The following is a 14,859-nucleotide window of genomic DNA, read 5'->3' as shown; positions in this document are numbered from 1 at the left end:
AAGGGGGGTAGAGAGGGCGGAGGGAGATCAGACCAGCTACTGTGTGAGAATAGACTGTAAGGGTGGAAGGAAGCAGAGAGGGAGACCAGTTAGGAGGCTGGTGCGGTAGCTCAGGTGAGAGCCAACAGTGGCTTGAACAAAAAAGCGATATTAATAAGGGTCTAAAATAGGCTGTAGTATATAGATTGCTCTTGCATTTCATTTGATTCTCACCATGTTCTGAGTTAGGTAGTGTAGGAATTCTTCTCTTAGGTATAAATTGAGTTGTCCAAGGTTTTAAAAATGAGTATTGATAGAGAGTAGGACTGTAAATTCCAAATGCATGGCATATAGGAACAGAATTTATTGTTGACATTATGTGAGCTTCTTTGGAATACTACCTTTTTTCTCAGCCTTTTTTGTTGTTGTTGTTTTAGTGTATTAAAGTAATAAAACTTAAGAGTTAAAACAGTAACACTGCGTAATGTGAAATGAAATGAAGGTAACTTGCAACCCAGAAAGGTTCTTAAAAGTCCAAGAAACTGAGTAAAGTGCTCTTTAGAAATATATAAAGCCAGGTGTACTTACCTATGTGTCACCTCTCAGTCATGATCACTGTAACACTGATTGAGGATTAAAATAAGGCAAAACTGAGAACCAGGGTAGAGGCAGGTACAGAAGCAGTTGGAAACCAGAGCTGGGAAGTTTGGAAGCCAGGATTGTCAGAAGCTAGGAAAGCAGGATCAAGGCTTGGGTGAGCAGTAGCCTGGCAGGTGCAGGAGCCTGCTGTGTACCCGCTGGTGAGGCAGCCCAGCTCAGGGCTGGCTGGCAGGAACTCCCTGACTGCGGTGGAAAGTGTGGACGCAAAGAGATGAAATCATCAGTTTACATGGTAATTGTAAAGATTGTAATGTTTGTATTATGAGCCATAAAACTAATACACTGCACAGTATAGGGATGCTAGGGCAGTTCAGTAAATGCAGTGGTTACCGTTAAGTAAACTGGTGCTCAGCAGTTGGCCCAGAAACTGCTGACATCTCCTGTTTATTTGGAATATATTGAAATCAATATGTCGATATTAATCGCTTTCTGAAATATGCTGCTTCTGTCAGATGCTTTCTTGGTCACTTCCCTCTCCCTCTAATATTTTAACAAGGACAAATCATTTATCGACAGTTTGATAGCATAGTTTTAACACTTTTAGCCTTCAGTAATGCATTTCATTTGTTCTAAGTTGCCTATGTTTTCACACTTTTAACAACTGCAATTGAGATGGATCTTAACAACTGGTAGAATCTTAGATTGGAGGAAAAACAGTACTCAGTGTCGGTGGTGTTTTACAGGTTTCCTCTGAGGAATGTTTACATGAAGACCGAGTTTAATTTTTTTTTAATCATACTTTTTCTACATCGACCTATCATGCTGTCAAATAAGTTGCAATTTAAATTGATAATACAAAAATGATGGGTCTTAAAATACAGTTTTAATCATAACCCCTAATCATGAGCTCAAGAATATTTCTCCTGGGTAAAACATTCTTAGAGGTTTCTAAAGAAATAACTTTCGGAAGAATCCATGTAATTTCCTGAATGCACAGTAATTCCCTGAAGTCTCTAAATTACTGTGTGTGCATGTGGTGGGGAGAGGGATGAGAGGGATGGTGGGTGGTAAAGCTTTGCTTAATAGTTGGCAGTCTTACCTTTGTGATAGTGAAGAGTGTGGTAGGTTTTATCATAGTCTCCTTAGGCTCTTGGGAAGATAGTTCATGGGAAGTGCAGAAATATTGTGTGTATGTATGAGTTTACTGTCTAATGGCTCACATGTCCATTCTATAAGATAGTGATGTGGTATTTTTCATTAGCAAAAAGTGCAAGTTATATAGAAAATTGTTAGTTATATAGGCTATAAACAAAAGATTAATATTTTCTGAAAACCTCATGCAAACTGACAGCAGTAGGGCCCTGGTGTTTACAGTACATTCAAATGATAGGCCAACTCACCAAAGTGGAAATAACACTGATAACTGTGGGAAAATGGTCAAACTGTAATCAAAAGAAATACAAATTAGATCTACAGTGAGGTTCCTCATTCATATCAGTAGGAATTGTTTTTTTTTTTTTCAAGTATCCAAAGCAAGGGTAGGAACTCAAAATGTCATGATTGGTAGCATTATACCCTAATGTGCCCCCCACCTTCTTTAGGAAGCAATTTAGCATTGTACATGGAGCCGTGAAAGTGATCTAATCTTTTGGCTTAGTCATTCCACTTCCGAAGATCTTTGCTAAGGAGATAAAACCATTATTTTAAAAAACTATGTACATGAAGATTTTCCTCATAATATTTTAAGAATAGAACTTTGTAAGCACCAATCCCCAGCAATAGGGGATTGGCTAAGTCCAGTATAGGAATAACACTTGATGGGCCAGTGTGTATTCATTAAACAATAAATATGCAACAGTGGGGTGGAGAGCGCTTGTTAGTAACAAGAAGACATAAATTGTACACTAATTAGAGCTTTTTTTAACGTATAAGAAAAGCAACTAAAAGTAACGGTTGTGAATCATTGTGTGTTAATGATTGTGAATGGTTGTGTGTAACTTTTAAACAGAGCATCGTTTTGTCTCATGCAGATTTTTGTTCATGATATTTGTTAAAGGAATGAGCAAGTGACTTTTACCTTTCCCCACCTTTAGTGTGATCATCAGTACTGCTGATTAAGCAGGTCTCCTTCAGTTGCAAGTTAAAAGAACATCACAGAGTTAAGCACTACTTGACCCAGGAGTTAAATGATCTCCTCAGTTCTGCTCTCCTCTGTTGATGTCTCCTGAAAAGCCTTTCCCCTCATGATAGCAAGGGGAGTGTCCAGCAGCTCAAGACTAGCTAAGGATCCTAGAGTACAGTTCTGCCTTTCTCTTTTCTTGGCAAGTCCCAGGACAGCTGTGATTGATTGGCCGGTCCTGGGTCCTGTGCCTCCCTTTGAACCCCCTAGGATAGAGTAGGGAGAGTGCCAGCTTTTTTCTGGTCACTTGGGCTAAGTTTACTTTTTTTTTTTTTTGCATGTTGTCATTTCTTTTATCCAAGCCTTCTTGACTTTTGTATTTAGATCTGTAGTAGCACATCTTGGTTTCGCGGGTGTGTGTGTGTGTGTGTGTGTGTGTGTGTGTGTGTGTGTTAAAGCTTGCTTCTCTTTGATTCTGGCACTTAATTTTCCTGGACTTCCATTGAAAATTGTTAAGTTTTACCATGCCATAGACACTGATAAATAAGACAGCTACTTTGCAAACATTTCTGCTTATTTTTTAGATTCAAATGTAGTCTATTTACTTTCTTTTTGGTATAGGTAAGTAGTCATGAATTCTTTCGGAAGCTATAGGTTAGAGGCAGCTGTGAAAGTCTCTGCCTGCCATTTTGTGTACAGCTGAAATAATTTATTTTCCCATTGTCTTAATTTTTCAAATATGTAGGAGAAAAAAACTTTAAAATAATTATATGGGTCTTTTACATAAAAATGTTGAATAGAATATTTTCTCCAAAAGCAGCTTGATAAACTTCAAATTCAGTGAAGGAATTTTCATGAAGAACAAAGCAGTTGGTTTAGCTCTGTAAATTACTAGTGCTGGCAATGACATTAAAATGGATGGCTCAGATTCCTGTTAAAACGGGAAGTCCAAAATTACTGTTCGTGCCAAATTCTTTCTGGGTGGGAAAAGGGGATTCTAGGTAGATACATTTGTGAAATGCTGGGTTAGACAGAATTCACTACTAGACTAATTAGTTTTTAATATATCAATGTGTGTATTCTTTGGATTCTCTAAGAGGCAGGGATATATTTGTATTTCACTTTGACCATCAAAGCCATCTTTCAAAAACAGATCAGTTATTATGTGGTTTGGGAAATAATTGGCTTAACCATTACTCTTTATCTGAATCTTGGTCCAATTTCTTAAAAGATTGGTTAAATGGTTTGAGATGGACTTTGCTGAGGAAGTGTCATAGGGCTTTGATGTTTGTTTGTTTGTTTGAAACAACAACCTTACTATCCTGTGTGGTAGCTTGTGCTTGTTTTGTATTCTGCCTAAATAGAAGACGCTATCCCACCTTGGTGCAAGGTGGGCTACAGGCAGACCCACCTTTTCGTGTAGGTATGGCCAAAATTTTTTTCTAGTAGCCCTATGATCTGCTCCAGAAAGTACTCTTATTGAAGCCCCAAATTAATCATGCAGCCTGGAATGAAGTAGTGAGTTTAGCTTTGGAAATAGAGGGCAAAGTTAAAAATCACTCTCATGGAAGTGTTCCTCTAGATTAGAACATTGAACTTTTATGTAGTCCTCTTAAATCTGCCATGATGAATAGCCCCCAGATAAACCACAGCCAATGAAATGAGTTCATTTGTTGAATGGAGTTAGAATTAGCCATTTGATTGTCTGAAGAACATTTGCCAAAAGCAACTCACTTCGTTTTGGCATATTTGATATATTGAGCTGGTATCTGACAGTAGTTGGCCACAGCATAACTTGCTTCTTGAGACTGTTCCTGGAATGTGCTAGTAATATCAGCTTTAAAAGAGGGTGACTGAATTTTTAATTGATAAATAGGAGGGGAGTCACATATATGATTCATCTAAAAATGGCATAGATTATTTAGGTGCCAGTTAAAGAAGTCTAAGACATAGCCATGGTTTTACTCCACATGTATGGAGAGTTTCTACAATTTTGCTGTTTCCCAATAGAATTTTTATATTGTGCCTTTACTAAAATTGCCTTTTTGTCATTACTAAAAGCTCTTCTCAAGACTATTAAAAGTGGTTTCAATCAATGTGTAGCTATCTTTAAAATCATGTATTTTTCTACTCAACTAAATCACCACACCTTTTTCTCTTCTTCCTATACAGACTTAGCTTTGGAACCAAACCCTTCTGACCACCCAGGGGCAAGCACCATTTTTCCGAGCAAATCTCAAACAGATGGTAAGGCAATGCTTTTTTTTCCCTGAGAAAAAGAGTGAAAACTGTTTTTGTTTTGTGTATTATAGGAGGTATTTAGAAAAACTCTTACAGTGGTTTAAATGTTTCACTTTTTTACGTATTCACTTGTCTTATTTTAATATGTTGATGATACAGTTTCCTTTAGTTGTCAGTGTTTTAGGGAGGAGAACACTTAGACTATCTGTTTATACATTTTGCCACCTCTTTATCAACATAGTCAACTGGCCACATGATTTAGATGTGGTCTATTTCTCCATGCTACTTTGTCCTTTTCCCCTTGCTCCGAAGAGCACATATGTTAAAGACAAATGATAGGGTTTAGGTCACAGTTAGGTTTTCATTTGATCAAATCAGAAAAATCAGTTGTTATATGTGGGAATTGAGCCTTGTGATTTTGGCCCTGTTTTACACAGTGTTCAACCAGACGAGCCTATCTCACATCCAGATTTATGCTACTCAGAACTTTTAAGCTATTCAAAACTTTCTCATCCTAATGTAGTGCTGTGCCAGGGTAATAAGAGCAACATGCCATATGGGGTTTTCCAGAAGATTATCCTCAGCATGTGAAACTCATATAAATTTCCTGTGTCCTCCTTGTTTTAAGATGAGAATCAGAACCGTAGAATTTTTTGCACTCCCGCTTGCCTGCTTGTCTTCCTGAATGTTATGTTAAATCCTAGTTTATTTGCTAAAAAGCCATACGTGACCAAGTTTTTCAGTTGATTACGAGAGCAGGAATACAAGAAGTGAACATTCCATAATATTTAAAGTGATGCAGCACAATAAAAAACGGAGGTTTGGTTTTTTGTTGTTGTTGTTTTGCTTTTGGTTTTTTTCCGTTAGATCACTGGTTTTTATAAAAGGATATAACTCAGGAACAGCCAGATGGAAGAGATGCATAGGGCCAGGCATGGGGACAGGGCACAGAGCTTTGATGCCCTCTGCAAGGGTACTACATGCTCACCAACCTGGAAGCTCCTGGGGTTTCTAACTTGCATTTTTCTAGTGTGTGTACTTGAGCCACTCCTTTCTGGTTAGGATTGCTCTATTTCTCAGTTTCTTCCAGAGCCATGAGCTGCTCACATGTAGAGGGGCTCTGGAGACAGTAAAAGAAAAGCTGTCCCATGCCTGTCTCTCTCTTCAGCCTTAAGGAATCCGTGCCTGTGATGCCTGTCTGGAGTTAAAGGAGGCAATGTGAGCAAGAGTGTGGCCTAAGACCCTCTTCAGGCTTTTATTCTTCTGGCCTTTGTTGGAGCAAAACCGTTTTGTGTGCTGTAGATATGTTCATTTAGGTCAGCACACTCATTTTAAAATTTACGTTTAACATAGGTTACTTTCCAGTTGTGTATTTTTTCAGTAAGGTATTTGAGTAGGTTACCATTAAGTGGTTCAGGATGCTTCCAGAGATCCTGGTGCGTTGGGAGATGAGTGCCTGGCCAGAAACTGGTTCGTAGAGTTGTCATCTGTAGATTGTGGTAATTAAAGTAAGCTGTGTGTAAATGAAGACTTAGAAAATACTCCTGGCTAGTAGTTCAGCTATGCAGCAGGTACATTTTTTTATTAGCTAAGTTTCTCACCTGGCCTAATTTGCTTTGTCCTTTTCTTTTGTAAATGGGGAGTCTTTCATTTGTGCCTAATACAGAATATCTATTAGGTCAAAAAAGTGAAACTAAGTTTTTAGATTTTATTTATAGGACTCATCTTGCTGGGTGATTTAAATTATATATTTTGTTGGAAATTATTTTAAAAAATAGAATGGAATTCTATCTCATTGTGTTATTGGTAATCCATCAGATAATTAGTGACTACCTTTATTTTTCTATGGCATTTGTATCAGAATTCATCAGTTAATTTTTTTTATTCTTAGTGCGGGAAAAGAGGAGGAGCAACCATTTCAACCATGTAAGTAAACAGTTGAAAAGTTAAGAAATTAATAGTTTGAATTAAAAATATGTCTGCCATGATTCCTAAAAAATATGATGGATCCAATACTGTTAGCATGGACCTCTTTTTTGTAGATTTTCTAAATCTCTATTTTCCTAATTATCAAATGTATTCAGGAAAGTCTTTGACTTAGTAGTGCCCATTTTTTAAGGGTTCTGACATTTACGTTAAATTTCACTAATACGGTTGTAGTATAAAGATCTGCCTTAAATTCTTTTGCCTTATTTTTTTGATCTTATTTTTTAACCAAAGTAATAAAAGTATAACAGGTAAGTTAATTTTTAGCACTGTCCATTGACTTCTTGTCATAGCAGGTGAAAGCTGAGCTTCTTCGCTCCACCATGACGTTATTTCCCTCCCTGTGTTCCCTCAACATGTATCAGTTTTTATTAAATCAGAATCAATGTTTACATTACTATGACTCTGCAAATATTGTGCATTGCTGAGCCATAGAGTTCTCTGACTGTGCCTCCTCCTTGTACACCCTTCATTCTTTTTCTTAAATATTAATGAAATTGGAGCACTTCTGCACTTCTCTAGGATAACCCAATCCCCCTTTTCCTAGCCAACGTGATCTCACACAGCCAAATGCAGTAAGTAGCTCCCTGCCCGGTCTCCCTGCTTTCACATCCTTCATTTTTTCTGTGGAATTAATTTCCTGACTATATTCACTTGCCTGTTTTCTAACAGCTATTTTTTTCCCCAAATGTTTTAACATTTGTCACATGCCTATGAAAACTATTTTCCGTCTACTAAGCCACATCTGTTCCATTTTTTTCTTGGAGACACTTTGCCCCAATCTTTTGTCTTCCTACTCCCATATAGACTAGTGTTCCCCTAGGCCTGCTCTATGCCTCTTTTCCTGGGATATCTGTGTGAAGTCATCTGGGATCTCACATAACTCTGCTCTCTTATGTTGGATCCCCTATGTCCTAGATTCTGTTTCCCTCTTGTCTTGCTATACTTCCTTGTTTTACTGGAGCACATTTTCCTGGGAAAAGGGCACATGGGCAGAACGTTTATAGAGATCTAGCCTCTCTGAAACTCCTTCTATTTGATAAAGTATAGAATTCTCAGTTGAAACTAATTGTTGCCGTTCTAAAGACATTTCCCTCTCATCTTCTCATTTACACTGTTGCTCTTAAACCTGTTGACATTGTATGGTACATTGTACATGACCGATTTTAGTCATTTTCCCCCATCCCTTCCTTCTCGGGAACCTTTTAGTACCTTCCCTCTCCCTGGGATTTTGAAATTTCATAATTTGGTTTGGTATAGACCTTTTTTGTGTGTTTCTTTGATATTCTGTTTTTTTCTTCCAGGTTCCTATTATTCAGATGTTGGAAGTCTTAGACTTACCAGATCGCTAACTTTTTTCCCCTCCTGCTTTGCATTTTGTCTTTTTGTCCTGCTTCCTGGAGATTTCCTTGACTGTGCTCTAATCCTTCTATTGAATATATTGTTTTGTCTACCTTATTTTCAATTTATAGAGTTCTCTTATATCCTGTCATTCTTTTTTTCACTGATGCAATTTCAAGTTTTCATTTGCTCCTGAGTTTTTATCACTCCCATCAATTCCTTCTTCCTGTTTTGTTTTTTTTTTAAAGCGTCCTTATATTTTATTTTATTTATTTATTTTTTGGCTGCATTGGGTCTTGGTTTCTGCACGTGGGCTTTCTCTGGTTGCGGTGAGCTGGGCCTACTCTTTGTTGGGTGCGTGGGCTTCTCATTGCAGTGGCTTCTCTTGTTGCAGAGCACAGGCTCTAGGGCGTGCGGGCTTCAGTAGTTGCGGCTCATGGGCTCTAGAGCGCAGGCTCAGTAGTTGTGGCGCATGGGCTCAGTTGCTCTGTGGTATGTGGGATCTTTCTGGGCCAGGGCTCGAACCCGTGTCCCCTGCATTGGCAGGCGGATTCTTAACCACTGCGCCACCAGGGAAGTCCCATTCCTTCTTCCTGTTTTGATCTCTTACTTGTTGGGGGCTTCCCTCAAACGCGTGATGGTCCTTGGCTGTCTGTTAAGATCTAATTGGAAGCATCACTTGGACAACTCGTTAACTGATGGGCCTCACTGCAAGGATTTGGGGACCACGCCTCTGAACTCTGAGCCTGCCTTGGGTTCTGTAAGACAAACTGGTTTTCTTGTTCCTGTCCTAGTCACTCTCTGTAGGTACCAAGGTTGTGCTTCCTCTGTTCTGCCATGTCAGTTACCACTCCTTTATCTAGTCTTTTCACCTTTCAAACATTAAAAATCATCTGCTGTTTATCCTGTCTTATGTATAGCTTTTTTAAAAAATGCCTTTAATTCTAATGAGATGATATCTGAAAGAAGGGGGAGAGGAAATAGATTTGTGGTCAGTCTACTCAAACTTAGATTTATTCTTTGAATATAGGTTCTGAGTTTGAAGTTTAATGCAATATAATTAACGATATTAATTCAGACAATATTTTTGATTATACCTATAATTAGAATATTATACTTTTCTACTAAGGCCTTGAGTATGAATTCTATTCAAACCACTCACCCTACCATATTGTCCATTAATGTGCAACATAGATGGAGTATTACAGACTTTTCAGTGAAAGTCATTGATTCTTAATAAACGTATCCAAAACTTGTGAAAAGGGGGAAGAAAAAAGTGAACTTCAGCTTTATTCTCTCTTTTTTTTTTTTTTTTCATTTATATACTTTTATTTGGGAATGTTTAAATCAATACAGAGAAAACGAAATTTCAGAGACAATGAATATCATTAGTTTGGATATCATTACTTTATTATAAAAGAAACACGGAAATTATTTACAGGATGAAAGATTTCAGAACTTCAGTGGCAGCTTCACGTGATGCCATTGGGGGAACGGGCAGCTTCACGTGATGCCATTTCAATAGTGACTTATTTTAGTCGACATATTTTCCAAGAATGTCACCATCTCTAAATAAGAAATAATCCTTGTCATCTAGAACTACTTTGGTGCCTCCATATTCTGGGAGAAGAACTTTATCTCCAACTTTCACCCTAACTGGTTGAATGTCTCCACCCTTTCCTTTAGAGCCTGATCCAACAGCTACTACCATTGCTTGCAATACTTTTCCTTGCGATTTTTCTGGAAGCATAATGCCTCCTTTGGTTACAACTTCGGGTGCACTTCTTTCAACTAATACTCGGTCAAAGAGGGGAAGAAACTTTCTAAATGCCTGTCCTGCCATGACTCGGGTTGCCGCACTTCGTACTCTCGCTCTCTCCAGCTTTATTCTTTTAATGGGTTAAAATCAGAGGCGGTAGGCACAATGGGAAGAGTCATTGGGTGGGGGCAGGATTTCAACAGGTACTTGACCTTTAATGATAAGCTTTGAGGGTTGTTACTTACTAGCCTCCTAGGTATGATTATTTTCTAGTCTTCACCATTAAACCTGCAGTCTACTAAGCAACCTTTCCCCTTATAAAGATTGTAAAAGTCCATGTATTTTGTCCTTAGTGCTGAATGAAGATAAATACTCTTCTTCAGTGACCAATTGAAATAATACCTGTGAACATTAAACTGTCAGTAGTGTTTTTTGCTACTTGTTTTTTTTTTTTTGTATTTGCATTTTATACCCTTATGTGTGTCAGTGCAGTTTATTGAGGTTGTGAGCCAGCAATGGTAAAGCTTTAATCATAAAGGACAGTTATCTTAAATTTTCAAGCAAGATGAGAGGAAAGTAATCTGCTGGCAGCTAACATATCTAGGCTTTGCTCAGAGGCTTCAATTCTGCCATCCTTTAGTGAACACTAGATGCTGGAAAGTTTGAATAGTTTCAGGAGTAGGCCTGTGGAAGTGTTTCTTTTGTAGGATCGAGCCAGTAGACTGTAAGTTGCTGATACAACTTAAATGAGCCCCCATAGGACTCTAGAGCACATCTAATTAAAAATTTTAAATGTTTTAGCAGTAATATTTCCAAAGACAAATCCATATACATTCATAATAGAAAAAAAAGTTTTTAATAGAGGAAAACAGGATAAATAGCACCCAAAGCTCTACCAACTAGTCTATATTTTGGTACATTTCCTTACTATTTTTATTCCCCTCATATATATAGATTTTTGGTCAGCATTGACTTTTATTACGTGTAGTGTATGTCATATTATACCCTAATAGTAGTGACCTTAAAAGATAACCTGCTTCGTTTAGAATCAAAGTATTTGAATGAGTGAATTTTCATTTTTCATGCTGTATCTGTTTTTTGAGATTCTAAAATTACACATTAACCAAATAGCTTAAGGACCATATCAGAGTTTTAGTTTAAAATATTTCTAGCTTGAAGGAGAAATTAGTCTTCCAAATAGTGATACTGTTTCAAATATGTTACATCTAGAACTTTTTGTTAATAAGGAATAAGTGGCTTTGCATAAAGCATCTGAAACAAGCAAAATGGTGTTTTATATATGCCATTTGGATATTTCTGATTATTGGATACTGGCAATTTTTATTTAAATGCTCTGTATTTTAAAAAGCATCAACTAGATTTTCTCCCTGCCTCACCTTTCATGTATTTGTGGAGGACATTGATGGGAGAGTGTGACAGCATGGTGAAAACTATTTTATATGAATAGGAGGAAGGAAGGCTCATCTGAATTAGTAAACAAACAAAAACCAAAAACAAAGCCCAGCTTTAAAATTGTTCGTATTCTGTGGTATTAAAGAATGCTACTCTTCCTTCCAGTGGCTTTCAGTGATTGGGATTTGGTTATTGGCCTTACTTTAAGGAACAGAGTTGTCCTAACATAGTTTAGGCCATTTTAGTATTTGACTATTGCCGTGTTCATGGGCTCTTCACAAATAAATGGATACTTCTAAAGTGTTTTAAAGATAGTTCATTCTCTAGAGGGTCTCAAAAAGTTCTTTGTCACCTATCCAACACCACTGTAGATAAATTCTCACGAATTTGTACCTTTAGTAAGATTTACCTCCAGTTGTAACTGATCTTAAATAATTTCTCAAACACTTGTCGAATCCTAATTTGTCCCAGATTCTGTGCTCAGTAGCTGGAGGTAGGAGAAGAATCTTCCTAACCTGGAGAAGCTTGTTTACTTAAGAGGGTGGTACTATGCAAGCAGCTGAGACCATGGAACAGTTGGTAAATTAGATGTGTGAGTGTGCAGAAAGTGAGAAGTTTTGTGGTGTGCCTGCTGGCAAAGGGATCCTAGAGGCAGATGGGGTCAAGCTTGCTGGGACAGGAGGAAGAAAAAGGCATTGCAGGCAGAGAGCAGCATGGGTGAGGCAGGAGTGTCAAATAACACGTAGAACAGAATTAGTACAATTTTGAAATGAATGGCAAGTATTCTCTGAGGTTCTCACTTGAGTAATGTCATGGCAGTCTTACTTAAACATGAAGTGAGAAGTTAAATTCTCAGAGTTGTTTTATCCGTTTTTTTTGGATGCGAGAGAATCTTTAAGCAGTACCTTTTTGTCCTCCAGATAAGAAAATTGAGGCCCAGAGAGACTTATGGCCCCCAGCTTTTTAGTGATAGAGCAGCCCTGGCATGCCCAGCCTCTGATTGGAAAACGTTTGTTTCGTCACACTGTCTCCTGAACATTTATTATTGGTGTTCATTTACTGCAGTGAAATGCTCCTACATCGGTATTATATAAAGCATTACGTTTTATTGTAGTAAATGAATAGAAATAGGAAATCTCAGCTGCATTTCATTGCTTAAGGAAAAAACCCTGAAATCTTATTCTAAACTTTTTACATTATTATAAAGGTAATTTATAATAGGTGCTTGCCAGGTTTGATTATAGGTACTATATCAAGGCAGCATTTTAGAACCCATTTCTCAAAGCTCGTCTGTGGAAGTCAGAGTATAGAGGTTTCCCATAGAGCTGCACATGATATCACACTCAGGCAGTTCATGGAGTGTAAGAAAAATCTTAATGCTTTATCGTTTGACATTTTAACCAAGGAAAAAAACACACTTGATAGGTTTAACTTACTGTGACATTTTCTTCTATTTCCCTTCCCCTTCAGGTATCTCCAGGGCAGCTTACTAAAAAGTATAGCTCATGCTCAACAATATTTCTAGATGACAGCACGGTCAGCCAGCCTAATCTTAGAACCACAGTAAAATGGTGAGTACAAGTAGGTTGCCAAGGGCTGAGTGACAGACCCCCTTATCGCCAAAAGCATCCTAGCCATACATAAGTTCATTCATTTGAATTGTCCTTTTCAGTGATCAGGTTAAAAAACTGGTGTCAACTATAGATTGATTTCAAGGACCTAAATATGAATTTTCAGTTTCCATTTTAATCTTAGAGCACATGATAGAAGGGAAAGCCAGTTAGCAAATAAGAAATCCCAGAAAAAGTATAAATCTTTATTTGACGCGTTTCTGTTGTTAAGCCATTGTTGAACACAATGAGAAAGAGAGGTGCTTTTGATTGGCTGTTTCTAGAGACAATTATTTCTGTATGAGTTGTAGTCCTCAAACAACGTGCACTACTTTGGAAGCTGCTCTTAGAAGAAGGAACAGCTTGTCCCCTACTGGCACCAAAGCGAAGCTGCATTTAAATTTAATTGGAGTTTGTCAGATTTATCCCACTGTGCATTTTTTTTTTTTCCTGCACTCTTTCTGTATGAAATTTTACTTCTCCTTCCTGTCCCCCAAAGAGGGGGAGAATATATCAAACCAGTCTTAAGAAATACACACTCAAGCTTAATTTCTTTGTAGATGAAATTTGTTCAACTGAGGTTTTAACTTAATAGACACATTTAAGTTTTGTTTATATATATAAATATATCTCCAACACACTGTATCACTCACAGCAGAGAACAATAAAAGAGGTGAGGTTTCGGAAACATGGCTGTGGTCAGGCTTATACTTAAGGAGACACGAACAGTGTCATGATGATGGAAACTATTCTTTAATTTCTGGGAGCACCTCATAGTCCACAATTGGAGATGCACTTTCAAAACACCCTAATGATGAACCTTTCAAGCTTATTTAAGAGAAAAAAACCAAACGGGATGCAGAGCTTCTTGCCTCCTCCCTCGCGGTTGTCCACGAAACATTAACATCTCCTTAGGATATGAATGTTGATTTTCCAGAACACAGTTTGGGAAATGCTATTTGAAAATATTAATGTCCTTATCCTTAATTTTATTTGTTGTCTTAATTTTATAAGCTAATTGTATTTTTAATTGGTTTTTAATGTGCCAGCTTTTTTTTTTAGCTATTTAAATTATCAGTAACTTCTACTTTAATTAAAGACAGCAAGTTCACAGTCATAATAATGTAACTTTCCTCTCTTGCTTACAATAATAGTTGCAATCAAATCATGTTTCAGCAAAAACTGAGCCCCATCTCTAAAGTCCTGAGTTTGGGCACTTACCACATAATCACTGAATGTTTCTCTTCAGCCAAGACACTGAATCTGTGGGTACAAAAACCACTCTACTTTGGCTAGAGTCGCAGCTTCTTTTGAATTCAAAAGAGTCTGATGTCCAGTATATAATTCAAAAGTACTTTGAAGGTTAACCTTGCTCAGGGACTTCCCTGGTGGTGTAGTGGTTTAAGAATCTGCCTGCCAACGCAGGGGACACAGGTTCGAGCCCTGGTCCGGGAAGATCCCACATGCCGCAGAGCAATTAAACCCGTGCGCCACAACTACTGAGCCTGTGCCGTAGAGCCCGCGAGCCACAACTACTGAGCCCGTGTGCCACAACTACTGAAGCCCACGCACCTAGAGCCCGTGCCGTGCAACAAGAGAAGCCACCACAGTGAGAAGGCCGCGCACCACGACAAAGAGCAGCCCCCGCTCTTGGCAACTAGAGAAAGCCCGCGCGCAGTAACAAAGACCCCATGCATCCCAAATTAAGTAAAATTAAATAAAATTAAAAAAAAAAAAAAAGATTTACCTTGCTCAGACAAGAAGGTTTCATCCTTTTTTTTCCCGACCTAGTCTAATTTTTGGAAGTACAG

The 14,859-nt window shown here is 37.9% G+C and overlaps 2 protein-coding genes across 2 annotated transcripts in view; both read left to right on the top strand.

Annotated features, from left to right (window-relative positions):
• Positions 1–14,859, top strand: part of LOC309653481 (cyclin-Y-like protein 1) — a 228,389-nt gene that overhangs the window by 198,548 nt on the left and 14,982 nt on the right. The window lies entirely within an intron of this gene.
• The window catches only part of LOC309653479 (cyclin-Y-like protein 1), a 34,336-nt gene that overhangs the window by 4,495 nt on the left and 14,982 nt on the right, over positions 1–14,859 (top strand). Inside the window, exons 2-4 of the mRNA XM_082478440.1 lie at positions 4,871–4,945; positions 6,831–6,865; positions 12,909–13,009. Of these exons, the coding sequence (XP_082334566.1) occupies positions 4,871–4,945; positions 6,831–6,865; positions 12,909–13,009 (211 nt within the window). The remainder of the gene's footprint in view (positions 1–4,870; positions 4,946–6,830; positions 6,866–12,908; positions 13,010–14,859) is intronic.

Source organism: Balaenoptera physalus (assembly GCF_965194825.1).
Source record: "Balaenoptera physalus genome assembly, contig: HAP1_SCAFFOLD_688, whole genome shotgun sequence".
Taxonomy (NCBI): domain Eukaryota; kingdom Metazoa; phylum Chordata; class Mammalia; order Artiodactyla; family Balaenopteridae; genus Balaenoptera; species Balaenoptera physalus.
The sequence above is the reverse complement of the archived record's forward strand: the minus strand, read 5'-3'. Positions and strand labels throughout refer to the sequence as shown.